This window comes from Leptopilina heterotoma, unplaced genomic scaffold (assembly GCF_015476425.1).
Source record: "Leptopilina heterotoma isolate Lh14 unplaced genomic scaffold, ASM1547642v1 Lhet_347, whole genome shotgun sequence".
In the NCBI taxonomy this organism is placed as follows: domain Eukaryota; kingdom Metazoa; phylum Arthropoda; class Insecta; order Hymenoptera; family Figitidae; genus Leptopilina; species Leptopilina heterotoma.
Genome location: NW_025111030.1, coordinates 935,283 through 947,824, shown reverse-complemented (window position 1 = coordinate 947,824; position 12,542 = coordinate 935,283). Strand labels below are relative to the sequence as shown.

The window sequence follows — 12,542 nt, the reverse complement described above, 5'->3', positions numbered from 1 at the left end:
TTAAGAATGTAAGAAATTTTTTTTTTAATTTTAGTTAAAAATAAAAATTGCTACACGTCACGCAAGTCGAGAAAAAATATCAGAACCATCAGTTTATGACAGCATATCTGCCTTATGTCTGGTTAAAATAAATCAAAAGAATTTATAAACATTGTTCAAAACACTAATAAAAAGATGCCTAAATGTAATTGAATTTTAATTTATATTCCCCCCCCCCCAAGAAAAATTTTAAAAAATCCATAAAAATGAGCCACCTAATGTGGTTTCCCCCCTTAATGAATGTTGATTTTAAAATTAAGATTTCCATGAATAAAAATTTTCTTAGTTTATGGTTTGAAATTGATCAGGAAAATTTTAAAATTAAGAGTTTCCTTGAATAAAAATTTTCTTAAAGTAAGGTTAGGTGTAATTAAAATTTTCTTAATTTAGAGTTTTCTTTGAGTTTTTTAAATTAAGAGTTTTTAAATATGTAAAGGTTTTTTATAATTAAAGATTTTGTTAACTATAAAGACTTGTTTAAATTAAGATTTTCTACATCTACAAAATCCACAAATTATGATTTGGAACAGTTAAAAGATTAATTAAGGTTGTCTTAAATTAGGAACTTTTGAAATTAAGAGAATCATAAATTTGAATTTTCTTAATGTTTCCTTATAAATTAAAAAAATCTTAAATTATGTTTTATTTTAAATTAATATTTTCTTAAAATAAGTCTTTCTTACATAAGGAAAATTTTCTATTGACAATTTTTTAATTTAAGGGAGTCTTTAATTAATTTTTCTTTAAATTGAGATAAATTGTTAAATTCAGATTATTTTTAATTTTGATCTTTATAATATTCATTTATATTTTAAAACAATAGTTTTAAAATATGAGATTCTTGTATTGAAATTTTCTTAAATTAAGAGTTTTTTAAAGTATGCGAGTCTTAAAATTAGAATTTTACACACAGAGAAAAATATATACATAGGTATAGTAAAGTTCGTTTTTTCGTACAATAATTTAAGTTTTCTCAAATTAAGAAATTTTTAAATCAAGATCATTTTTAATTTTAATTTAGATTTTCTTGAATTGGGATTGGCTAAAATTATATTTTCTAAAATTGAGATTCTTTTCAATTAAATTAATTTCAATTATATTCTAGAAATAAATTTTCTTAAATTTTATATTTTCAAAAATTGAACTTTTATTTGAATAATTGTCAGTATTACGTATTTCTGAAGAATAATGAAGTAAAAATAAAAAGTCTAAAACAAGATCCATTTTTTTAAATTTAGAATACCGTTTCTTCGCACATAATAATTCAAAACCTCAAGAAAACAATATATCAATTTACAAACATTCTTTCGCTGAATTTACATCTTCATTCCTAGGATTATTTTTCATTCCTATTTTAATATATTCAAACCTGAAGTAAGACAATTGCCGAGAACTATTAAAATAATTAAAATACCTCTTGACTTTTATAGTTCACAACAATATTTTCCTTAGCCGCATTATAAAATCACTATACTTGAGAAATACAAGAGAGAAAGAGAAGAAGATACCAACAAATCATCAGTAAGGAATTTATGTAGGGCTCTTAAAGCATTAAAAATTAAAAGAGAGCAAAACAAAAAAAAAGAGGAGAGGGGGGGAAAAACAATACAAAAGTTCGGACGGTGCGATAAATCGATCGGCTTTCGTAACGCTCTAAAACCCATTGAAAATAAAATATAATCGAATAGGAAGCGAAGAATTGAACGAAAAACATTCTTTTTCAAGAAAACAAGAGAGTGTCTTGTGTTCTCTTTTTTCGGGTGTTTTTTTTCTTTCCTTTTTCCCTTTTTTTATAAATAAAGTTCCAACACAATCACTCGCGGTTCATGTATATATATAAATATAAGAGGATTTACTCCGAGATGAATTCCGTCATTTCAATCTCCGCGACAGATACTTCCTGAGCAAAGTTTTATCATTTGTTATCATTCTTTGGAAAAATTTTTTTTCCAATCAAAATTTTAAATATATTTGAATTCTTCTTCTGTTTATTTACTATTTAAACATTACTTAACATTTTTTGTAGAAGCAAAAGAAAAAATCACCAATTTTGGTGCCACTAATGGTACCAAAAATGCAATTCAAAAGAATTATAATTATTTGTTTATTTCTAATATTCACGTCTCAGGTCAAGTGTAATTCGAGTAAAAATTTAAAGGATGCCTGGAAGGGTTTCAGTATGTCGTGCACGAATGAGGATCCACAGAATGTCTCTGTCTCGTGTCATGGGGTGAGAATTGTGCGTCGTATCGTTCAACAATTATTGGAGAATACCGCGAAAAAACGGAGTATTGAACTTTTTGATGGCGTCACATTGGTGAATATTAATAATAATAATAATAATAATAATAATAATGACGCGAAATCATCACGAAGTGCACGTCTTTTGATGGGACCAAAGTCACTTTTACAGTTTTTCGACGGAAAGGAATTGAGGATAAAATTACCGAATTTTCTGCCCGGGAATATTGAGTCAGCCTTCAGGGCAAGTTTGCCCGCTGCTAATCAAGGTGAATTATTAACGAGAGTGTTTATTGCAAAATAGAAATACATAAATCAGAGAAGATTTTTTGAAATAATTAAAAATTTAATCAATTATCAACTTTAAAGTATATAATTTTATTGTTTATTTAGTTATTTATTTTTATTTCCGTTAACATAAATAATTTTTCTACTTATTTCTCTATTTAATTAATTATTTATTTAGTTACTTACTTTTTTAATTACTTATTAATTAAATTAATTGATTGAAACAAAAGTTCCTTTATTGTTAAAGAAAGATGTAAAAACAATTTTCTACCTTAAAAATGAATTTTTCGGTTTAATATAATTTATTTATCATTCTCTTTATTTGTAGTAATAATAAGTTAATAAATAATGATAATCATTTGATTATTTAAAAAATCGTTTACTACTTTATTTATTTATATCATCAAAAGGGTTTGTTATTATTATTTTTACTTATTTTATGTAACTAAACTATTATAATTTAAACTATAATTACCGAATTAATTGTTTAAAAATAAAAAGTTAGTCAATTACCATTTAAATGATTATATTATTTATATTTTAATTTGTTTTATATATTTTACCTAAATTTATATATTAATTTTCTGAATTATAGCAACTAGTCATCTTTAAAATTTAATAAACGAAGTGTTTGAAAACAAAATTTTGCAAAAATGAAATTGAAAAAAAATTGAATTTCATAATAAATAAAATAAATCTTCAAATAAATAATAACATAGTAATAAATAGTAATAAATAGTATGAATCATTAGTATTAAATGCCTATAGTCTACACTAATGCCTACACTAAAAACGTCTCAAAATAAGACATCTCTTTTTGCAGTGTATAGTCTAATATTTCCCAGAGTCTACAATAATTATTATGTACCATTTTTGTAGCCCTATAATTGGTTTATGTTGCGGGCTTTGTAATTTCAAATAAAAATTCTAAATAAAAATTGTTAACAGTAAATAATTAGTAGTAAATTGTTAGTAATAAATTATTAGTAATAAATTATTAGTAATCAATAATTAGTAATATATAATTAATTAAATAAATCTTTAAATAAATAACAATAACATAGTAATAAATAATGATAAATAGTATTAAATTGTTAGTAACTAAAAAAATACACTGAGAGAAATGGATAGTCAGATTTTGATGTTAAAAAGATGATGTTACACGATACTATCATTATGCTACTGCCAACCATCACAGATGCTAAAAAAAATATAGTTATGCTACCCCGTACTACCAAGATGTTACTCCTGATGATATTGATGGTAACGGTGACTATCTAGATAGCTGTCTGTATATGTAGCATTAAAGAGGGTCACCCAAACCACAATTATGTTACCCACTACTATAAATTTCTCTCCGTGTAGTAATAAATAGTGATAAATAGTATTAAATTTATTAGTATTAAGTTTTTAGTAATAAAAAATTAGTAATAAATTATTAATAATAAATTGTTAGTAATAAATTATTAATGATAAATTATTAGTAATTAATTGTTAGTAATAAATTATTAGCAATTAGTAATAAATTGTAATAAATATCTTTATCAATTTTAAAATAAGTGAGAGGTAATTATTAATAAAAATTGCAATTTTATTTACAGCTCGTGGGGGTGGAGGTGGGGGTGGGGGAGGTGGTAAAAAAGGCGATGGAGGTGTCATGATGATGGCCCTGATGATGGGTACGTACTAAAAAATGCAAAATGTTTTTAAGTATATATAATAGTACAAACATATTTTTTGGTTAATTTAAAGAAATAATATATTTAATTCAAACATAAGTTATTGTTGATTTTATATTATTTATAATAAACTTTTAAGTTTGAATCAAACATAACTTTTGTTTAAATCAATATAGAAAATACGTTTGAATTAAACATAATTATTCAAACAAATAATATTTTTGAACAGTAGCGTAACAAGAGAGGCCGGGGCCCTGGGGCGAGTAAAGCCTTGGGGCCCACTAGTAGAAATGAAATTTGATTAACAGTGGGAAATACCAAATACCTTACAGCAATAATAAAATTACTCCTGACTCTCTTTCAAAACATTTATTAAGTTTTTCTAGTCGTAAGAAATATTTATGGAAGAATATTGAGACTAGATAACAAGCTTAAAGTATATTTACTCAAAGTCGTAAATAAAAATTTTAGTATAATTTATTATAACAATTTGACAATAGAATGATTACAATATTTATTAAAGTAAAAATTTTATCTTTAGAATTTATTTAAGGGGGCAGTCTGGGTCTTTTGCACGTATTCTGAAGAATTTTTTTTTTCATAGTGAAATTTATTTAAACATTTTAAAATTTTTACATATTATTACACATATATTAAACTAAATAAAAAAATTTTTTTTCTATTTTTTTTGTTCTTAATAGCGAAGAAATGGCGACATGAAAAAAAATCTCGAAAATCTGGTTGACATGATATCTTCAGTCAGAACAGACGGAATCAAAAAATTCAAACGGATTTATTAAAATGTAGGTAAGTGGTTACAGCCGGAACTAAAATCATAATTTTTAAATAATTTTTAACCTGTTTTATAAACAATTTTAGTTGCAAAAGAAGGTTTAAAAAAGTAAAAAGTCCACCATTTTGTTATTTTTCAATAAAAATTTTTTATTTTAGTTCCGGCTGTAACCACTTACCTATATTTTACTAATCCGTTTGAATTTTTTGATTCCGTCTGTTCTGACTAAAGATATCATGTCAACCAGATTTTCGAGATTTTTTTTCAAGTCGACATTTCTTTGCTATTAAGAACAAAAAAAATAGAAAAAATTTTTATTTCTTTAGTTTAATATATGTGTAATAATATGTAAAAATTTAAAAATGTTTTTAAATAAATTTCACTATGAAAAAAAAAGTTCTTCAAAATACGTGCAAAAGACCCAGACTGCCCCCTTAAACAAGATTTTTAGTTTCAAATATGTTCATATTAAATATCAATAATAATTTATTAATTTAATAAAATGAAAAATAATAATAAATATAATAAATAAATAAATAAAATAATTTAAAAAATTAATAATAATCTAAGTTTCATATTTAAATCGTCTTAATCGCGGGGCCCCCAAAGTCGCGGGGTCCCGGGATTTCGCCCGGTTTGCCCTATGGTAGTTCCGCCACTGTTTTTGAATCAAAACAGTAAATATTTTCTCTATATTGGGATATTAAGCTTACAAACTAATTTAAAATAAACAAAATCACATAAAATTATTTTTCTATTTGAATTAAGTATAATGTTTACTCAGTATAATAAATTATTAATAATAAGTAGGGGAGCGTGGTCCTAAGTTGGCCGTGGGCCTAAGTTGGCCACCCTGTATTTCTCAGAGATGGTATACTGGACGAATCTATAATTTTGTGGTATGATATATTGATAAAACATGATATAATTTATGGACCTAATTATAATCTAAGATTCTTCTACGCATTGTGAGGACAATAATATTGTTAACGACCAAAAAAATTTAATTTTTCTTGTTTTTCGAGAGCAGCTAAGTTGTCCACCTATTGTTTTTGTTTGTTTTTATTTATGTTTTATTTTTGTTTTTAATCACGAGGAAGACCGTAAAAGTGTAGCGTAGGAATTAAACAAAGACAAAAAACAAAAAAAAAATGGTTTAAAAAACATTAAAAAAGACATAGTACAAAAACGCCTGTCTCTACAGCCATTTTTTTTATTCTCCTAAATGTATCAAATTTGTAAAATTTCTGCGTAATTGAAAAGAATATGCATTTCTTCCTTATACACAAGCGAAAAAAAGTGGTAGCCAACTTTGGACCGCTATTTCTGAAATGTCCAAAATGCAGCTTTTAACTATTTATTGTATTAAGACTACAAAAGCCATTCTATAACGTTCTAAGAGACAGTTTACACGGAAGCCTTAAATATATATGCCTCCGCGCGCATAAACGGATATTCCTCCAGGAGCATATATTTGCGCCTGCGCGAACACGTGGTCAAGGGAAACTCTTTCACAACACAGCTGCAGGCAAACACTTTGCGCAGACGCAAGTATATCCTCATGGAGGCATATCCGTTTATGCTCGCGGAGACTTATATTTAAGGCTTACGGTGTAAACTCCTTCTAAATACCACAAAATTATAGCAAAACGATCTGTGAACACTAATATATACTTGCCGAAGTGATTAAATTTCATTTAGTTACTATTTTCGACCAATTTGCTTAAGCGGCCAACTTAGGACCACTCTCCCCTAGTAGCAAATTATTAGTAATAAATAGTAATAAGTGTAATAATAACTTATTAGGAATAAATAGTAGTGGGGTGTAGAATAGGGTGGTCCAAAAATACATTAAGAAAAAAAAAGTCGGAATTTTTTTGCTCTCACCCCCCGGAATTAAAGTTTGTAGGAAAAAAAAATACCCCTGTTTTTTTTTCTTCATAATAAAATAATATTAACCCGTACCTCAAAGCCCCTTAAATATCTTATGTATTTTAAATGAGAAAAAAACCATTTTTCGTAAATTTAATATAAAATCTCTAGAGAAAATTTTTTTTTCACTCGGTTAAGGATGTTTTTCTTCTAGAATGTTTAAGGACTAAAATCCTTTTATACATTTAACAAATTTTTTATTTTTTATATTTTTTTTAGTTTTGAAAAATTCTCAAAAAAACAAAAAACCGGTAATATATTTTTTTTATTACTTATTATCATTTTTTCTCATCTATTGTTATTAAATATTGGCCTTTATGAATCTATCAAATATTAATTTCATAAAACCAATTGTATTACAATCAATGAGAAAAAATTATAATAACGAATAAAAAATAATAAATTACCGTTTTTTGCTTTTTTGAGAATTTTTCAAAAATAAAAAAAAATATAGAAAATAAAAAATTTGTTAAATATGTAAAAGGATTTTATTTCTTAAACACTCTAGAAGAAAAACATCCTTAACCGAGTGAAAAAAAAAATTTTCTCTAGATTTTATATTAAATTTACGAAAAATGGTTTTTTTCTCATTTAAAATACATAAGAAATTTGAGGGGGCTTTGAGGCACGGGTTAATATTATTTTATTATGAAGAAAAAAAACAGGGGTATTTTTTTTCCTACAAACTTCAATCCTGGAGTATGAGAGCAAAAAAATTCTGACTTTTTGTTTTTTAGACCACCCTAGTGTAGAATTGCAAAAAGCGTTACATAATTAAAGTATGGCCATTAACTACTAACTACATTAGTAGTAAATAATAGAATGTTAATTAACAGTAATTAATAATTGTTTGCATTGGATTTAAGGAAAAATGATGATGGCTCTTGGCTTCAGTGCCCTGGGAGCTTTGGCAATGAAGGCTCTTATGGTCTCGTCTTTGGCTCTGATGTTATCACTGATAACGGCTGTGAAAAAATTATCGACTAAGGATGACAAAGACGAGCATCACGTTGTCTATGCTCAGGAAGTTGCCCATCATCGTCGCAGGCGAAATGATAATAACCATGAATTGTCACCGTATCGTGGTTATCGAAATTTAAAATCGAAATTATCGTGACGATAATTTTTTTCCACTCGTAGCAAATTTTTTCCTTCTGTTTTTTTTCTTCCTATTCTTTTATTCTTCTTCTTTTATTTTATTTTCTTGTTTTCCTTTCGAACTTCCCTTTTTCTTCTTCTTTTTCTTTATTTCTTTTACCTTTGTTCTTCTCCTTTCTTTCCCCTTTTCATTATTTCTTCTTTTTTTCCTTTTTTATTCTCATCTTCTTCCTTTCTTGTTGCTTCTCCTTTCTTTCTTCTTTTCTTTATTTTCTCTTTCCTTCTTCTTTTAGTTTCGTTCTTCTTTTCTTTTTTCTTCTTCTTTCTTCCTTTTTTCTTCTTCTTTTTGCTTATCATTTTTTCTTCTTCTTGTTTTATTCTTTTCCTCTTTATTCTTCTTCCCTTTTCTCTCTTCTTTTTCTTCTTTTGTTTTACTCTATTTTCTTTTTTCCCTCTTTTTCTTGTTTAATCTCCTTTTTTTGTTTTATTTAGAACGCACGATTAGCGTTTTTAGCCATTATTGCGTTTTCGTGCGCTAGTGATTGCGGTGTATTAGTGACAGTAAAACACAAAATAATAGGGGTAACTGTAAAGTGACAGCAAGAATGACACACCGACGTCAATTGAAACAATAGAAAGTGACATTTTTTTTGTTAGAAAATAAGCTACATGTTCCTATTTAAACAAAGTATTCATCAAGTTCCAGACCATATAAAAAAATTGATTATTTCTATATTTTTATATTTTTTCATTTTTTGGTATATATATATTTATTTACTTAGTTATATATTTATTGAATTATTGAATTATTTATTTATCAGAACCCACAAATTTTCATTTTCGTTCTTTATTTCTTTATTATAAATATAAAATATCTTATTTATAATATATAAAATAATAAATATTATATTGTTGTAATATAACAAAACAATTTTTTAGAATGTTCGGAACTTGTTATTTAATTTAAAAGAATAATTATAGAGAATATATTGTGGTTTTTGTTTTTATGATTGAGAATGTTTTAGTTTTTTACTAGGGATGAATTATTTTTTATTGTATAATTAGTAGGTGATTATTAATTAATTCGGTGACTTTCTATTATACGGACTTGCAACGAATTTCCAAAGACTAGACGACATTACTTTTCTTAGATTATTTATTTGTAATAATTTGGGAAATTAGCGTCAATTATTTTATTTATTATTTATTTTAGATTCTCTATAGTATTTTATTTTTAATAAACAAAGTCATTTTGTCATTTTATATTGAGAGATATTGTTACTCGGTTTTTTCAATTATAAACATTGAAATCCTGTGTGTGTATTTTTTATTACCTCTGTTCTTTTCTAATTGTTGATTTAGGGGAGAGTGGGGCAAAATGGGGTAGGCGGGTCAAATGGGGTACCCCTGTTTTTCCATGATAGGTGCTTTTAATGTTTTTATCCTTGATATATATCATTCATATTATTAAGAAAATGTTATTAATTATGAAGACACTAACAAATTTTTTTTTTTAAAGTTTTGCAACTTTAAACTTTTAAGCAAAAAAATATGAATATTTATCGAAATTAAAGTGCTTACAAAACTTTTTGGGATAATGCATTCAATTTGGCAAGTATAAGATCTTTTTCAGCACTTATTCTAGAGTCATTTCCAATAGGATAGAATCCTAGTACTTGTTCATATTTATAATTTCATACAACAAGAATTTAATAAATTTTGAAAAAATTTTACATGTTTTGTATAGTTATTTGATACCACCACATTTTGCCTCACGGGTGGGGTAAGATGGGATTTTATCACTTTCTCAGAAAATACGATATACGTTCTTTCAAAATCGGTTTATTCGTTTGGTTCTCTGTAAACATCTAATTTCCAAAAGGCACCCCATTTTACCCCACTCTCCTCTAATTATCGATTTTATTTATTTATTATATCAAAATATTTACATTTAATTTACTAACGAATTTTTCGTTTAATTTTGCAACAGAATTTTATTACATGATTTTGTAATCAATTTTGGCAATTAATAATTACATTAGGGGAGACTGGGGCGAAAAGTTAAATTTTGCATAAATGATTTTTTTTGGCAATATAAGCCGCTTAGATGCAAATATTTGTATATCAATATTGTAGGGCAACTTGTCCTTTACAACTTTCAATAAAAAGTTCCTGATATTATCGAAAAAAATACATGTTTTGTCCTTGTTTGAAAATTTTGTTTTTTTTAACTTTTCGCCCCACCCTGGGGCGAAAAGTTAAATTCTATTTTTAGCCTACTAAAACTATTTTCTGATAGGTGATAAGTAGTAGATAAGTTAAAGTATACGTAAACAAGTAATTCAGTAAATAAAAGATCTTTGTTTATTTGACAAAAGCTTTAGAATAGTTGTAAAGTTAAAAAATTGAAATTTCAAAAAAAAAAAATTTTCTTTGGTTTATTTCACGTTAACCGGCTTATTTTTTGACAGAGTACTTGCCCAATGTCAAATAAATAATGTTTAAACAAATAAACCCAAAAAAAAAGAAAAATAAAAAAAAATTTTTTAAGAACATGTAAAAATACATTTAACTTTTCGCCCCAGGGTGCGTTTTTGGCTTTAACAACAAATATAAAAAATCTGACTAAAGATATTTAGCAAATACCTTCAGGTATCTCTTCAGGAGACCCAAATAATGAAGTAAAAAAATCGCGATGAGAATAAATGCAAAAAATATACTTAAAAGTTGATATTTTCTTTTTCGAAAAAATTTTCAAAAGTAGGTTGAAAAAAACTTTCAATATCGACACCACAAAAATAAACAGAATTGCACACAACTCCGGACATTTATTTAGGGTGATAACACCCTTCTATAATTAAAATTGCAATGCTCTAACTATTTTCGTTCGAAAGATAATGAATTTTAACGGTTTTGGCAGTTTAACTTTTCGCCCCAGTCTCCCCTATATTGATTATTGTTTCTTTTAATTATTTTTAATTTGTTTTGAATGCTTTTGATAAATAAATTATAAATAATAAATCAGGAAAAAGCTAATAAAAGTAACAAATATATAGTAAACACATAACGAATAAATAACAAGTAGATAATAAACAATCAAATAATAATAGGTAAGTAATAAATAAATAAACAATTATTAATTATAGTAAATTCTATAACGTCCGAGTGGTTTTAATAATAATAAGACAGAAAAAACGAATAGAAGACATTCAAACACATGTTTCTTTAATGTTATTCCATTAAGTAACATTAAAGAAATCTTTGTCTGAATGTCTTCGTTTCTTCTGTCTAATTATTAAATAATTATTAAATAAATATTCAATGAATAATAAATTCTGAAATTAAAAAATAAATTTTCAAATAAACAGCAGAAATAATATATAAACAATAAATAAAATATAAAAAAATAATAATAATTTTAAAAATAATGTTTGGAGGGAAAAATCAAAAGAATAATTTCTTAATAAGAAAGGAATTTGCGAACAACAGGTGTCGCATTGCTCTTCCATGAATCAAGGTGAAATTTAATTTGCCATCATTTTATGTCAAAGTACTTTGCACACCTTGTTGGGTTAAATTGCAGACACGGAATTCGAGATAGCGTTTAAACATAAAGGAATGAAAACAATTGTTTTATCAGAAGGCCGCGTATGTCAGCCTAGGAATGGTTAAGAAAGGGAAGTTGTGAAAGAGGAACAAGATCAGCAGCTAATAAGGAAAGTATGTCATTGACCTGTCCCAAAACGACAGATATATCTTGAAGACATCTGCCTATATGTACAAGCACATTTATTTTCTATTTCCCTCTCCACTCATTATATTTAATCAATTAATTGCTCATAACTTCATCAACTTTGCAAATTTCTTAAAAGAATAAATTTTTCTTACTTTTAATTTTCAAAACATTTCAACTTTCACTTTTATTAATATATCTATAACTTTTTTAGTTTGAATTCATAAAGCAACTAATCAGTGTCAAAGAAAACTAATAAATTGTCTATTTTTATAAAAACTCATTTAATTTAATTATTTATTTAGCTAATTAATTATTAGACAAACTAATTAATTTGTTAACTATTTAATTAATGTATTTGTATATTAATTAACTGTTTAATTAATTAACTAACAATTGAACTAATAGTTCAGCAATGTACCATTTAAATAGAATAAAAAATTAACTAATTAATTTGTTAATAAATTATTTAATTAATTAACTTTTCTTAATTAATTCATTATTAATTAATTAACTGTTCAATTAATTCAGTAATAAATTAATAAACTGAACAATTAATTATTAAATAACTTGATTTATCAAACAAACGATCTAATTAGTTAATTAATAATGCACTAAGATTGTAAATGAATATACTAATTAATTTATTAAGTAAGTGTTTAATTAATTCAGTAATAAATTAATAAACTGAACAATTAATTATTATCTTACAAATTTACTAATTACTTCATTAATAATC

General features: G+C 25.5%; 1 protein-coding gene across 1 annotated transcript; it reads left to right on the top strand.

Annotated features, from left to right (window-relative positions):
* Positions 1-1,706: 1,706 nt before the first annotated feature.
* LOC122505170 lies at positions 1,707-8,192 on the top strand. Its single transcript, XM_043616651.1, has 3 exons — positions 1,707-2,549; positions 4,170-4,247; positions 7,839-8,192. Exons 1-3 carry the CDS (start codon positions 2,102-2,104, stop codon positions 8,087-8,089), a joined length of 777 nt encoding a protein of 258 aa, XP_043472586.1. The 5' UTR covers positions 1,707-2,101; the 3' UTR covers positions 8,090-8,192.
* Positions 8,193-12,542: the final 4,350 nt, after the last annotated feature.